General features: G+C 34.4%; 1 protein-coding gene across 5 annotated transcripts in view; it reads right to left on the reverse strand.

The window, feature by feature from the left end:
* Window positions 1-14,545, reverse strand: part of LOC143239432 (uncharacterized) — a 41,437-nt gene extending 26,892 nt beyond the window's left edge. For 4 of the 5 annotated variants that reach the window (XM_076480476.1, XM_076480474.1, XM_076480473.1 and 1 more), the window contains exons 1-3: window positions 14,060-14,545; window positions 8,087-8,292; window positions 2,514-2,621 (exon numbers count right to left, since the gene is read on the reverse strand). In XM_076480476.1, coding sequence (XP_076336591.1) covers window positions 2,514-2,621; window positions 8,087-8,292; window positions 14,060-14,137 — 392 coding nt within the window. In that variant the 5' untranslated portion in view covers window positions 14,138-14,545. Of the gene's footprint in view, window positions 1-2,513; window positions 2,622-8,086; window positions 8,293-12,882; window positions 13,000-14,059 lie in introns of those variants that run through there. The other variant, XM_076480475.1, reaches the window with a different exon arrangement.
* Window positions 14,546-15,867: the final 1,322 nt, after the last annotated feature.

Raw genomic sequence — 15,867 nt, forward strand, 5'->3', positions numbered from 1 at the left:
AGTTCGTTTTCAGCAACTTTTAGATATTCAAGTACATTACGCCAAAACCAATAATATCTGTCAATAATTATTCTTTCGTGTGTCAGCACTATGGTGTTTAAGGTCTGTTCGGTCGTTTTTATTTTACTGAACAAAAAAAACAAAAGATTATTTCTGGTATTACATATAAACTTTCACTCATTAACATTGTAAGCACTACTAAAAAATCATCTTAAGAAAAACCTTTGAGAATCACAGAACAAACACCTTTTCAAAATTTTCAGATTTTCGAGTCACTTCAAACGTTAACTTAGTAAAGTCAGAGAAAGATTTCAGAGCTCATTTTACTGATAGTGATTTGAGTTATTGTGCTTGAGTTAGGTAATGCTTCTAAATAATAGATGTGATAAATGTTTCAAACTTCTAGATTCAAGTAAACATCTTTTTATTCGAAGTAACAAATTTAGTTGTTTTTTTTACTTGCTTTTATTCGCCTTTAATTTTAAATCTTCTGACTGTTTTCACATTCTAAATTTCATTTTTATCATAATTTATTTTGGGTTCATCTTTATTGATTTGGTTGTTATTTTAAGCCAGTAAATCTAAACGCTTTTGTTCACATATCACCTTATTCTTTTTTATTTCGGCTGACAATAATCGGATTTATATATCACGCTATTGCTTCATTTCTGTAATTGTTTGTTTTGGAATTTCGCACAAAGCTACTCGAGGGCTATCTGTGCTAGCCATTCCTAATTTAGCAGTGTAAGACTAGAGGGAAGACAGCTAGTCATCACCACCCACCGCCAACTGTTGGACTATTCTTTTACCAACGAATAGTGGGATTGACCGTCACATTATAACGCCCCCACGGCTGGGAGGGCGAGCATGTTTGGCGCGACTCGGGCGCGAACCCGCGACCCTCAGATTACGAAGCGCACGCCTTAACGCGCTAGGCCATGCCAGGCCCCATTTCTGTAATAACGAAAAGTTTTCTCGAACCACCTGAGAGGAGTCTGCGCACTTCATCCTCTGTCTACTGCAGTGTTGTGTTTAGCGTAAGCTAATTCGGTGTCACATGCTTTTATTTTAATGGCACTGGTAAATCAGCTTGTACTGAGAATTTCAACAAAATTTTGTCGATTAGAACGTCATGCATAAAAATGAACGTAGTTGGTAAGGCCTATGGAATTAATGTACCTAAATTATTATCTTTTACATTTACTTCAGCCAAATGTGGTTATATAAACCTATAAAAATACATATAAACATAAAAAGTCACTAAAATTTATTACAAAAGCGAAAAAAGGTTACAATGTTTTAACGAAAGTTTATACTTTTAATATCTTGTTGTGTAGCTTTTAAATGAATGAATCTGAAATAGACAGATGCCTTCGTACACGTGGAAAAAAGAAAACCACCTTGGTGATTATTTTTATATATTTGCTTATCAGTACATTAATATATTTCATACGAACAAGATTTTATACAATGAATATAATTTTTGTCTTACAACAGTTTAGCTGTGAAAGTGATTAATACAGAGAAGTAAACAAAACAATTGTTTTGAATTTCGCACAAAGCTACTCGAGGGCTATCTGCGCTAGCCGTCCCTACTTTAGGAGCGTAAGACTAGAGGGAAGGCAGCTAGTCATCACCATCCACCGCCAACTCTTAGGCTACTCTTTTACCAACGAATAGTGGGATTGACCATCACATTATAACGTCCCCACGGCTGAAAGAGCGAGCATGTTTGGTGCGACCTGAATTCAAACCCGCAACCCTCGGATTACGAGTCGAACGCCTTAACACGCTTGGCCGTGCCGGGCCCTAAATAAAACGAAGTCATTCTCCTGACCTTTAAAATCGACGTTTGACCACAAGCATACACAATCACAACTCTTTAAACTGAAACACCATTTCAAAACAAGGTATTTCAACAATACAAGTAAGATATTTTATTCACAATTTTTCACTAGGCTTAAACGATGGGAACAAAATAAACAAAAAGTTTAGTGTGTAAAAATGATATAAAAACTCGTGTGAATTAAATATATATATATATACTGTTAATAATGGCATTTTCATTTCTGGCTAACCCTGGCACATTTGGAATTATTAAAACTTATCCCTGCGTGATGATATTTTTCCCAAAATTCCATATCATTCTTAAAATAAGTGCTAAGGAACATTCTAGGCCATGCGTTTTCATCTATATTTGCCTGGCATGGCCAGGTGGGTTAAGGCGTTGCACGCAAAATTAGGGATGGCTAGCGCAGATAGCCCTCGTGTAGCTTTGCGCGAAATTAAAAAACAAACAAACAAATCATTTATATTCATGAATTCAAAATTACAGCAGTGAACGGAGCAGAGCAGAACGGTCAAAGACGTTATTACAAACCACAATTAAAAATATTTATATTAGGAAAAATACGTCTTTAGAAACTAGTTAAAAGAAACATTTCGTGAAAAATAAATACCACACGATAACATACAACTATACTGTACTTATATTAACCAGTTAATGAACTAACCTGTTAATACTAGCACATTCGTGATTTCCTCGAAGTAAAAAAAAGTTGTTAGGGTATTTGATCTTGTAAGCGAGAATCAAACAAATCGTCTCTAACGACTGGCGCCCTCTAGAAAGCACAAAATATCAATGAAAGTGAAACGTTTATAATAATGACAGTGTAAATTGCATGTGTTTTTTTTAATCGTCATTAATTATATCAAAAGATAGTCACAAATTACAAAGCTATTTCATTTTAACCCTTCTGTAACAGTGTTCTTACAAAAACAATATTAAAAAAAGCCACCAATAACTGATAATAAAAACATCTCGACAAAGGAATCTATGTAATATTATAATACTGGGTTTACAATATATATTGAAATAGCGACCATCTCAGTTATTGTCAAGTTGAATTTATTAGAGACGTTTGTCTTAAAAACCAACTAGTTTCACTTCACACGATATGCTATTTAGAAACTGCACAGTGACCTCACTTTTAAATATACATCATTGGTTTTCACGTTATCTGTTTAATTGGTAAATTTCAAATTTAATTAATCACTCTTGATTTTGAATTTAGCCACCTATTAAACATCTTTTGTCATTTCTACATAGTACGTCTGATGTATCTGTAAATCATACGTGTTTTTCTCTAACTCTTAGGTGTTCAAAAACGTACTTTTAGGAAACCTCATCAGTAAATTCAGACAAATGTTGTGATTGGATGGTTAACAAATCTCTTCTTGACTGAAATATTTTATTCTGCTGGAAAACTTAAAATACGACCATTATTTACATAGAACGTAGGTAATAAATATGTTTCAACGGCTTTTTTTGTTAAATAGTGTATTACGGGCGTAAACACGTTTTAAAGAACCGGTCTTTGCTAGATTGTGGTCTTTATGAAGACTGATCTGTCATACTTTGATTAGAGACTTGACAAAACGGTATTAATATATAAGAACCAAAAACAAAACTTAATTAATTATTAGCATAAAGATTAAAAACTACCTTTTACTAGCTTGAATGTGTGTGTACTGCACAACGGACTATATGTCTGTACCCATCGCAAGGAGCAAACCCAGGATTTTAAGATTATAAGCTCTCAAGCTTACCATCACGTTTCGCGGAAGGTATATATTATAAAAAGCTAAAGTGTTAATAAGAATGTATATGCACATACGTTTTTAACGGGAGAAATATCGTCTCTTTCTATACATAGGATAAGAGCAGGCGTGACCCAAAGCTTAGCGTGCTTGATCGTGAATGCGAAGAGTCTGTAGTTCGCGTCCCGTTGCTCCAAAATCACGCTTCACACTCTGGGGGCATCGATTATAAAAGTGACGCTCATATCCCACTATTCGATTAGAGTAGCCCAACGTTTTTCAAACTGTGGGCATTAAGAACTAACCAAGGGGGTCACAAATATTTGCACATTTTTAAGCGGACATCACTTCTGGTATAATTTACAGCCTCATTTTTTATGGTTAATATTTTAAATTATTATTAGTATTGATCCTTCGTTCATCTTACACCCTAGACAAGTTAGTTAATAAACATTTTTATTTTCTTAGCACTCAAGAAGCACATGACTATGGGTTGACCTAAAGGCTGAATGGTGCTAAATAATCGTTGCTGAAAAATAATATCCAACGACATTCTCATCTATCTACCTTTGATAAGCAGGTTTTGTCCCGCAATGATATTACTACGCCTCTCAGTGACACAGCTATATACGTCTGAGGACTTACAACGCTAGAAACCGAGTTTCGATACCCGTGATGGGCAGAGAACAGATTGTGTAGCTTTGCGCAAATATCCGAAACAAACAACGTTTACAGAAGAACATAAAAAAAAGAGGGAATTTCTCTTTAAAAATCCGAAACATGTTCTCATTTTATTTCAAAAATTTGCGCAAAGGTATATTAGGACTATCTGTGCTAGCAGTTCCTGGTTTTGAATCGACAAATAAAAGGGAAGGCAGCTAGTGAGTAGCACCCACAGTCAACTTTTGAGATTTAACCGTCACTGTTATGACGTACCCACAGTCTGAAAGTGCAGATCTAGTTTTTATGGGACTGCGAACCAGGATCCTTGGATTCACAATCCGACACACTAAACGTGTCCACTGACGTTATTACTATGGTACTCAACGCTTGACTTTCAAGTGGCCGCCTACTGTTTCCAAGAAGTTGATGAAATATAATTGGCATCATGTTAAAACCACAGCTTGTTACCATAAACTTAGCTTTTATGTTCTACATCGTACAATAAAATGTCTCATAGATTCGTACTTCTCAGCCAGAATTCCTTCAAAGAAATGGAATAATTTCGCAGCGTTCTCGCGCAATGCAAGAGTTACACATGTTCTAACGTGTAAATACATACTAGTCACATAGTTGCAGTTTAACTACATCATAGTTCTTTATTAGTACAGCATGTTTCTTAATCTCACATAATAACAGTAAGTCACTGCCCTGTTTTATATCAATGAGCGAGACTGACTGTATAGAAACAGATGCTTGAGTCAGGTAAATATTTATTATTCGAAAGAGCACATTTCTCGTTACGTGTGCGTTTAAATTATTGGCACGAGAAATTTCTCACTCCTTGAATGTATGTGTGTGGGTATATAACTGTTTTATACATACATACGCTATCTGGAATTGGGCCCAGCGTGGCCAGGTGGCTAAGGCCCTCGACTTGTAACCTGCGGGTTCGAATCCCCGGCGCACCAAACATTCTCGTCCTTTCAGCGCACAGTCAATCCCACTATTCAAGAGTCGACGGTGGGCGGTAATGACTAGCTGCTTTCCGTCTAGTTTTATACTGCTAAATTAGGGACGGTTAGCACAGATAGCCATCATGTAGCTATGCATGAAAATAAAAGATACAAAAACAACGAAAAGTTTACAGCAGTATGTGACAAGTGTTCGACAGTGAAATCCACTGATTTTCCCAAAGTAATTCTTTTCCAGGGAGGAAAGGACGTAATTTCTCATCTATCTGACGTTCCAGAAAATTTATGTCCGTGACAGTTGGCGACACGAGACAATTGTCACATTCACTTTGATGCACTGATAGAGAATTCGCAACGAAAAATTACCTTCGCCTATTGGAACTCGAGATACATCTATGAGTGAAGGCGTCATTTGAAGAAGAAACAATAATAAAACACTGAGCAGAAAGATATTAAACTACACGTAGTTCGTCAGACCAGGGCGCCGTACTTTGAAATATACTGTTGTGATATTTGATGCGGATAGAACTATTCATGTAGTGGAAGAAGGAAAATTTGGTCATAAAAAAAAAACACAATTTCTCCAAGTTCCTTACTGGCGGATATGCAACGAAACTTTGTTGAAAAGCTTTCTTTCCTTTTAAAAAAACAATAACAAAAACTTCACAATATCAACAGTTCTAAATATTAAGGCATGTTAACACAGTTTTCATAAAATCTTTAATACAAATTTTGTACTGTTAAAACAGTGTCATGTCGATGGTAATGATTCTTTGAAAACCAAATTAACTGATAAATACATATCATAATTGTAGTAGGATATATTATTTGATCTCGTAAAATATCATTCTAGATTCTAAAATAAATTTACTGATTTATAACTTTAGATTTAACCAAAATACTACCACCCTGTTCTATAAATATTCAAATTACCATATTATCACGTTTCAACTTCAATACATTATAATTTTAAATTTCAAACTGAACAGCACCTTATTTGCACATGGGCTGAATGGAATATTGTTTGTTTATTTGAAATTAAACATAAAGCTACACAATGGGTTATCTGTGCTCTACCCACCACGAGTATCGAAACCCGGTTTTTAGTGGTATAAGTCCGGAGACATGCTGCTATACCACTGGATGGCAGGGCTAAATAGACTGTCTTTCAAGTATATTCGGCCTTAATTTTCAACCGCTGAAAGACTTTTTCAGGCTTTTCGGAATAATTAAAATAACTGTCACTTTTATAGTACACCCGCAGTACGTAATGTATTCAGAGCCATTACTTCTGAGTCCTTGGGCCCTTTGCTCCAAAGCCTAAAGCGCTAACCACAAGGTCACGACAGCTTACAGCGATAAATGGAAAACTTTTTAACGAGCCAATAAGAAATTTTTACCGTACTCGTTTGCTAATTCTTAGGCATATTAGTCACTTATGGAACATATATATTTATACGGAATTTTAAGACTCATTTGTATGTCTGAATAGGCATATTTCTGAAACTTACATAACAATGAATTACGATCCAAACATTTTTTTTCTGTTTTTACTATAGTAACATTTCAAAGTAAAAGGTCTAAATGCACCCCTTATACTAAACTTTCATGGATTCTTTTTTTAATTTGGTACATTGGTAAAGTTTTACAGTTCACAACTAAGAGGCTCGATTCATGTAAATATAAACCACATGTACAAAGTTGTATAACAAAACCTCTTCAAGTTCAACGATTATTTTTTTTTCCACGCTTACACAAATATTCACGGGAGCTATCGGTCTAACATTTTTACAACAGCTTCACCTTAGAGTAAAAGTAGACCGTTTATAGTCTTTTTTTTGTAAGGTAAAAGAACGTGCAGATACATAAATATTGGTCAGGCCAAGTAAACTATATTAGCAGTTTCTAGCTCAAATTTTGAAAACAATCATACAGGTAACCGGTTATTATTGATCATTTATTGCTAACTTTTCAGCACAAATTGATTAAATGCTATAAAATTATCCTAATTAACGGGCGTTTTGCGTCACGTGATATTACCTTAAGCAATTTGCATAAATGATGATCCTTGATACTGCTGAACCGATCGCATGGGAGTGATGACAAGAAACTGTTAATCTAAATTCCATGTCGTTGCTTTAAATTAAGCTGTTGCCATTGTGTGAAAGAGAAAAAACACCACCATATATTTTAAGGATGTGTTTGTTTATTTTTCATATAGCAAAGCCACACTGAGCTATCTGCTGAGTCCAACGAGGGGAACAAAACTATTTTAAAGAATGTGGTTGGGTCTGTAAAGTAAAAACATGTCTCTACTAATATGGATGCGATCCTAAAGCTAATGTTGGTTGTTATCGAGAGTCTCTTTTTTATTTGATGTGGTTTGTTGGTGTTTACTGATGAAAAAGTTATGATATATAATCAAAAACACCTTAAATGAGAAAAAAGGATTACAACATGTGACTTAAAGGAATAAATTCATTTTTAAGTGTTTTAATTGAAACAGATCCAAACACATATCACTCGGTAGCCCATAGACGTTTAAACTTTGCATCATCAAGACATATCGTAGTCAGGTATTCCTGAGGAGTTTGTACACCGACTGTTATCGAGTTCTTTACAAAAACAGTGCAGATGAATTGAAGAAAACACCAACACAGTGATGTAAGTGCGCAAATAGAAATTACTTTTTAAAGAGTGTATTAATGTGCGATTTTTTGTTGTATTTTTGGTTTGTGAAAATATTACAAGTTGTAGTTTTTTACAAGGCAAGTAAGGGGATATAAAATTATTCCTTTAAAGTCTTCAATGGACAATCACTAGACGCAAGCTAAGAAAGGTGATGTTACTACCTGTCTACGTAGTCCCCTAAAAAAAGATAATTGGCTTCTGGTGGGTAACCATTCCTGTCGAAGTGACGTAAAAGATCACTAAACTGACCATGGATATCACCAACAATGTTAACTGGAGCCTCTAGTTCTACCAGCATGGGTTGGTTCAAGAAGATTTCTCTGGATACAAGACAAAGCTGGCGAATTTGTGCTTCTGGTAATTGGACCTGAAAATGTACCAATTTTATAACCAATTGATCATACATTGAAATTGTTTACAGTTTTGAATAACGAAATGATACAATTGCAACTCATATAATTATTAACACTACAATGGTTCATACCTAGAGACACAACAGCAGCGTCAACTTAGTATACAGTTATGATACACGTGTAAAAAAAGTAACATATAAAAACAGTCGAACATTTATGATACTTATATTTAGAACGAGAAATGGGTTGTTCTTGTTTTGAATTAAGCACAAAGCCACACAATGGGCTACCTGTGCTCTGCCCACCACGGGTATCGAAACCTGGTTTTTAGCATTGTAATTTCCGCAGACATACCGTTGAGCCACTGGGGGGCCGAGAAATGGGACTGGCATGGCTAGGTGGTTAGGGTGCTCGATTCGTAATCTGAGGGTCGCGGGTTCGAATCCCCGTCACATCAAGCATGCTCGCCCTCTCAGCCGTGGAGGCGTTATAATTTGACGGTCAATCCTACTATTCGTTGGTAAAAGAGTAGCCCAAGAGTTGGCGGTGAGTGGTGATAACTAGCTGCCTTCCCTCTAGTCTTACACTACTAAATTAGGGACGGCTGGCGCAGATAGCCCTCGAGTAGCTTTGCGAGAAATTCTAAAAACAAACAAACAATTAGTTCTTTTTTTTTCTTAATGCCCATTCGTCTGTTCCTGAGTCTATTATTCTGAAGTGTTCAGTGCTGTGTAAAATCTTTAGACCCTTTATTTCAATTAATTATTTTCAACTAATGCACAATTAGATAGATAATTGTGCAATAACACACGAAAACAACAACAAAAAAGACTGAAATCACACGTGTTTTCTTTAATTTATCCTATATGTGTTTTGAAACTATCACAAATAAAAATAGCGTTTTTTTTTATAACTCTACGGGTAACACCTTTTCTGCTTGATTGGTTCTAGCAAAATGTGATTAAACGCTAGTAATAGAGCGTAGGAGTAAACAAATAATTTTTTATGTAATGAGAAACTCCACGTTCCTTAAAATTAGTTTCATTGATACAATTGGTAATAAACTGAAAATTAATTTTGTTCAATAGTGTTCTGGATTTTTACACTAATGAACATTATTGCGTATTATTAGCTTAGCATATAGAGTTAGGACTAACGTAAATCTACTGATTTGGCTGAACACTGAGAGATGTTACTGGATTTATGACATTAACATTATATATTACTAGTGAGTTTGTTAAGTTAGCGAATTTCATTAATTCAAGAGTTAGTTTTTAGTTCTGCTCGTTTGTCACAATGTCACAATCAGCTATCAATGCTGTGCCCACCAGAAATATCGAAGCCTTATTTTAAGTGTTATAAGTCTTGAGATTCCACCATGAGCCATGGTGGAACATTTCTTTCTGATCTATGAAGTTAGCTTACTTTTGATCACGTTATTAATAATCGCGTAATAAAATAACTTGGATGTATCCTAAAGTCTGTATTTTTATGTGACTTTTGTAAAATCACCTAAATACAAAATATGTAGTAATTTCATAAGTCAGTATGTTATGTAGTTTTACCATTTTTATATAATATAGTTTGTTTTTCTTTTTGTTATTTGTATTCATCTGATCAAAATTTTATAAACTGGAATTCAATTTTTTCAACCTGATCGCCACCTTATATGCACGTTGGCTAAAGGTCAGGTCAGAAACCCCCCCCAGATTCAGGTATTTTCATTTCTAATTTTGAATTACTGACCAGAGGGATAACGTCCTGCTAGGGATATGCTCGCCCTCCCAGCCGTGGGGGCGTATAATTCGTTGGTAAAGAGTAGCCCAAGAGTTGGCCTGCCTTCCCTCTAGTCTTACAGCAGATAGCCCTCGAGTAGCTTTGTGCGAAATTCCAAAAACAAACAAACAAATCGGCACCACAAGAACAAAACAACAGAGATTACTGTTTCTTTTATAACGCACCTATGGTATAGAAAATGTGCAGCTGCATCATGACTTGAACCACGAATCCTTCGATCTCTGGGCCTGGCATGGCCAGGTGGGTTAAGGCGTTCGACTCGTAATCTGAGGGTCACGGGTTCGAATCCCCATCACACCAAACATGCTCGCCCTTTCAGCCGTGGGGGCGTTATTATGTGTCGGTCAATCCCATTATTCGTTGGTAAAAGAGTAGCCCAAGAGTTGGCGGTGTGTGATCATGACTAGCTGCTTTCCCTCTAGTCTTACACTGCTAAATTAGGGACGGCTATCGTGTAGATAGCCCTCATGTAGTTTTACGTGAAATTAAAAAAAACAAAATCTTCGGTCACCAGTCCATTAGGCCCGGCATGGCCAGGTGGTTAAGGCACTCGACTCGTAATTGTCAATCCCACTATTCGTTGGTAAAAGAGTAGCCCAAGAATTGGCCGTGGGTGGTGAGAACTAGCTGCCTTTCTTCTAGTCTCACACTGGTAAATTAGGGACGGCTAGCGCAGACAGCCCTTGTGTAGCTTTGCGCGAAATTCAAAACAAACCAAATCAATCCAGTCCATTACACTAGCAACCTGATCACGCCTGCCACAATATTTATTAGTAACAGAGTAAACCAAGTTTATAAAAGATTCACCTAGCTATGTTTCCCATCAAGATTTAACAAGAATTAAAAGTTAAAATAAATGCAAAAATTATTATTTTTTATTTGATTACGGTAATAAGTTAAAATATATATATAGAATATTAATACTAAACAATCAAGTAAAATAAAACAAAATCAAAAGGACTGCTTTAGAAACAGCAAATCCAAACATCTGATTAGTGATAATTTGTTATAAACAGAAACAAGTCCAAACAAGAGTAAAAAAAAAAAATTATATGTACATATATAAATATATTAATAGCGATTAGCAAGTAATTTTCAATACAGCTTATTTTTATAAATGTTTTAGTTAAATATGAGGACTAAACAAACATTTGAACTTTATGTTCCACCGCCTAAGTTTCCTATTTAAATAACAAATATTTTTTTTAAATAATTAAATAATGAAAGGGGAAAATTAAAACGCAAATTTCTAATTGCTGTGTTGATAAAGTTAAAATTTCACCCTTAACATTTCTCTATAATAACATTTGACTTAATAACAAAAAACGGCCAGTTTAAAGGTATGTTTGTAGTCGTTGGTTTGCTATCGTAGTTAAACTTATACTGTTATCATTTTTCTATAACATTTACATTTGACTGAATAATAAAGATAGGCCAGTTCAAATATATGTTTGTAGGTGGTGGTTTAATATAGCTAAACTTAGACTGTTTCCACTTTTCTACAACGTTAACGTTTGATCTCTTTATTAATAAATGTTTCATCGTTTATATTGAAGCGGTTTTAACACGTTGTTATCGAACATGATCTTGTTTTACTATCTGCATTAGCAATAAATGGCACGGAAAAGTCATCCTTATCCATTTCGTAACTAGCAGTTCTTCTTCATTGGTACCTTAGTGGGACAGCGGTAAGTCTGTGGACTCAGAACGCTAAAATTCGAAGTTCGATTACCAGCAGTGAACACAGCAGATAGCCCGGTGTGGCTTTGGTCTGAAACAAAAATAATTCAAGACAGTCGAGGTATTGGGCTGCATTGAAAACACTGAACTCCAGTTTAAAAGACTAGAACAAAGATAGATCTGCGATATCTGTCTCTAATTTAGCGGTTTAAGGCTAAAGGGAAGGTAACTAGTCATCGCCACCCACCGCCAACTCTTGAGCAACTCTTTCACCAACGAATAGTGGGATTAGCTGTCACATTATAACGGCTCCACGGCTGAAAGGGCAAGCGTATTTGGCGTGACGAGGATTGATCCCGCGACCCTCTGATTATGAGTCAAACGCCCTAACCAGTTGGACATTCGGGGCCACACGCATTGCATTTAATACCTTTCCAACTCATATTTTCATTGTGTTCAGTCGTTTCGTTATTTTCGTCTAACTAATGTTTTACAGTGCACTAATTAAAGTACTGAACAAAATATGCTAGCAAAGAAGCAACCTATTTGACAGTTATTACTCAATGATGGCTTTCGAGTATTGTATTTGTTAAATTACTTGGCATTTCGTTAAAATAAAGTAACAGCTCATTTTTACTAAGCTAACTAATATTCGATGTAACATTTGCAAAACTTTAACATTTTATCATATGTTACTGTCTCCTTACACTTACAAGTAAGCACCATCTTAATGAAACAAGTTTCTTTTTATGTTTATTCTTTAATATTTATTATTTCTTGTCGAATATTAAACAGAGCAAGAAACGAGTACAATTTATAATAAGTTTGTAAACAATTTATCGTACCCAAACATAAGCTATATAAAGCAAGATTATTAACTATTTAATTACTTCTTACGTGCGAATTATTATTCTTCAGGAGTAGAGTGTATTTTTTTTTTCGTTTGTATTTCATGGCCTGTAATTGTTAGTGTTTCTGTTTATGGATCGAAAGGGTCCAATATTAGATTCACAATGCCCGTAAACATGCAAAGTATTATTAGCTATAGACACGTTATAAAATATGACAGTCAGTTCTGTTACTAAATTCTAGAAATTGGACCTAGGCTCTATGGCGGCAGATCCTACCGACTGGCTGTTCTTCCTTTCACTAGCCATTTTGTTATATATTAGGAATGGCTACGCCTGAGCCTTCAGGGTCTTTTGCCTCCTTGTTTACCATGTATAGAATAAGGTTTCGTTCAGACTGAAAATATTAAATACTGTCATTACTATGTGGGATATACAAAAAGTAAATACTTCTTTAACTATAACTGTGATTTTATCTAACATTTTTATCGTTTATTATTATTTAGTATTTTCTGACGAAAAAATAAACACTTTCGGCATATACGTTTGTAGTTAAAAATGATTTTCCTCGCATCTTATTTACGAGTCGGTCCTTATTTAAAAAAGAAAAGTTGTTTTGCTGAATTTCTTGAGAGATATATTTTGTTTCTCAAAAGCGCAATCAGCCTAAAGAAACAGAAGTTTGGCAAATTGGGTATGAAATCAAACAAACAGCAAGCTTATGCTTAAGTTTCAACTTAAGCGAAGCTGGAGATCTCACAAGGAAGCAGCGGCCTTACAGTTCAGGTATAGTAATGGATATGCTGTCGATACATTCTTGGTGTTAGAACTCTGTCTTGAATCGGTTAATGACAAAATGTTTTGAAAAATTATACACAGGCTTAACGTAATGTCAAATTTATCATTTTCTTTCTAATAAATATTTTATATTTTTTAACTGTAGCAGTACTGCAAATTCACAAACTGATTGAATATAAACTTGAAAATTTTAATTTGAAAATTTAAAACACATTAGAACATCGTTAAACAAAACTTTGCTTTTGTTGAGTAAATAAAATTGTTGAATATAGATTTTTATCTTGATCTTACTATTAAATTCTTATGTTTTTATAATACTGTTAGTAGGAATTTACTTTCTACATAAAGACAAACTTTTTATTTATCATACTACAAACGATTAGCTGGCATTAGAAATGCAGTCAAATATCTAAGAAATAAAAGGATACCCTCCTAATAAATAGTTTAAAATTTATTAAATACTCACAATATGATTTTTGTGATATACTTTTATATTAAGTACCAAAAATTAAAGAACAAAGGCTTGTTTAACAAACATAATATCTCGACCTTTCTAATTATAATTTTTGAAAAGGCACATATATTATTTAAGAAATGTTTAAAAGCATGTTTCAGTTTTAAGGAAACCACTAAACCTAAACATAAAAAAATATATTACTTGCTGTCTTGGACTTTCCTTCCTCGATAACAGTAGTTCTATGACTTTGTCTACACTCAGCTGTGGCCTAAAGTTCATTATGTTTGTGGTGAAGAAAGATTAAGGCATAAGTAACACGTTATCCTGACTTTTCCTTTACAAACATAAACAATCATAACTTTCTTAAGTTTGTCACTTTGGGAATAAAAATGAGGCTCCTTTGAGTTCTTTATATCGTTTGAATTATTGCAATGAGATGGTATTCCCTAATCGTCACTTAGTTGAAATATCGATGACTACGTCATTTATGATTTAGGCTGTTAGAAATTACTGTACCAAACTAAAACATAAAATTATGTCTGACAAACTAGTCTTAACATCGTAAACTAGTAAGCAATGTAAATGAATTAAACACTATGCCTTCGCCACACGTGGCGTTTCTAGCAATTTTCTGCTCTTGACTAAAGAAAAGAGCGATGGTATCAAACGCGAGACTTGCTAACTGTAAGCCTGTCACTTGCGAGTCACGTTCTGTAGCACTACTGGTACAAGTCTCATTTAATCATGTGGCTGTATCCTAGCGACCTTTCAGGCTTGACAAGTTGTATGAACTAGCAATTAAGTAATACTCATAAAAATATAATTAAGATTTTTAAAGAGAAAGTTAAAAGTTATCATATCATATGCGAGAAAATAACCAATCTGATTTGATTTTGTTTTGGTACGATTTAAAAAACAACAGCAAGATATTTATTTTTTTCAACAGCTTCGGGTATAATTTCAGTTTGTTTTTGCTTCCGAGAAGGGCAGTGACCTACACTTTTGACTTCTCCCACTTGTTCAGCTGTAACTTCAGGGCTTAAAAAGCTAAAATTCGAGATTCGATTTCCGCTTAGATTACATAACAGGTCGCCAGTTTTGCTTAAAAAGTAGCAAACAAAGAACACAACTTATCAGTAATAAACAACTGAAGGAAGTGCGATATTTCACAACTAACTACAACTTTGTCACTATAACACAGTAAACGTATAATCAGCAAGCTTTTCGGACTTAGAACAGCTGCCTTTTACATTCATATGTTTTGCACTTTACTTAAATTAGTAAAGATTACATAACAGGTAGCCAGTTTTGCTTAAAAAGTAGCAAACAAAGAACACAACTTATCAATAATAAAGAACTGAAGGAAGTACGATATTTCACAACTAACTACAACTTTGTCACTATAACACAGTAAACGTATAATCAGCAAGCTTTTCGGACTTAGAACAGCTGCCTTTTACATTCATATGTTTTGCACTTTACTTCTATAAACGAGCAACTTTTGAACACTTTTCCTTCGCATTATAAAGTTATGTACAAAGGACTTATTACAGGGATAAGCTTATTTCACCTCTTTACAACTGTAATTTTTTTTATAAAAAATAAAATAGCAGATTATGGCTTTTTGTGTCTGTATGTTTAATTGCAAAATAAACTCTTAATATCGTCTAACTTATTTTAAAACACTTAATAGATTACATTAAAATTAGAAAATGTTGTGACACAACTGTATTCAAGTCACTTATATTTCTCGTAATGCAACGGCATAGCGATAATTCTGTGGGTTTATAACGCTACAATACAGGCTCTGATACTTGTGGTGGACACAGCATGGGTAGTGCACTATGTAACTTTGTACTTAACTACAAAAAACAATCGACATGTCCATATATAATACGAACATAAATCATAAGTTAATTTAATTCAACGATTGATAACTTATCAAAAGTAGTATATACGTTTAAAAGAAATGCTATTAAACACTCAGTTTTTTTAAAATTAGAATGAGC

Source organism: Tachypleus tridentatus, chromosome 13, assembly GCF_004210375.1.
Source record: "Tachypleus tridentatus isolate NWPU-2018 chromosome 13, ASM421037v1, whole genome shotgun sequence".
NCBI lineage: Eukaryota > Metazoa > Arthropoda > Merostomata > Xiphosura > Limulidae > Tachypleus > Tachypleus tridentatus.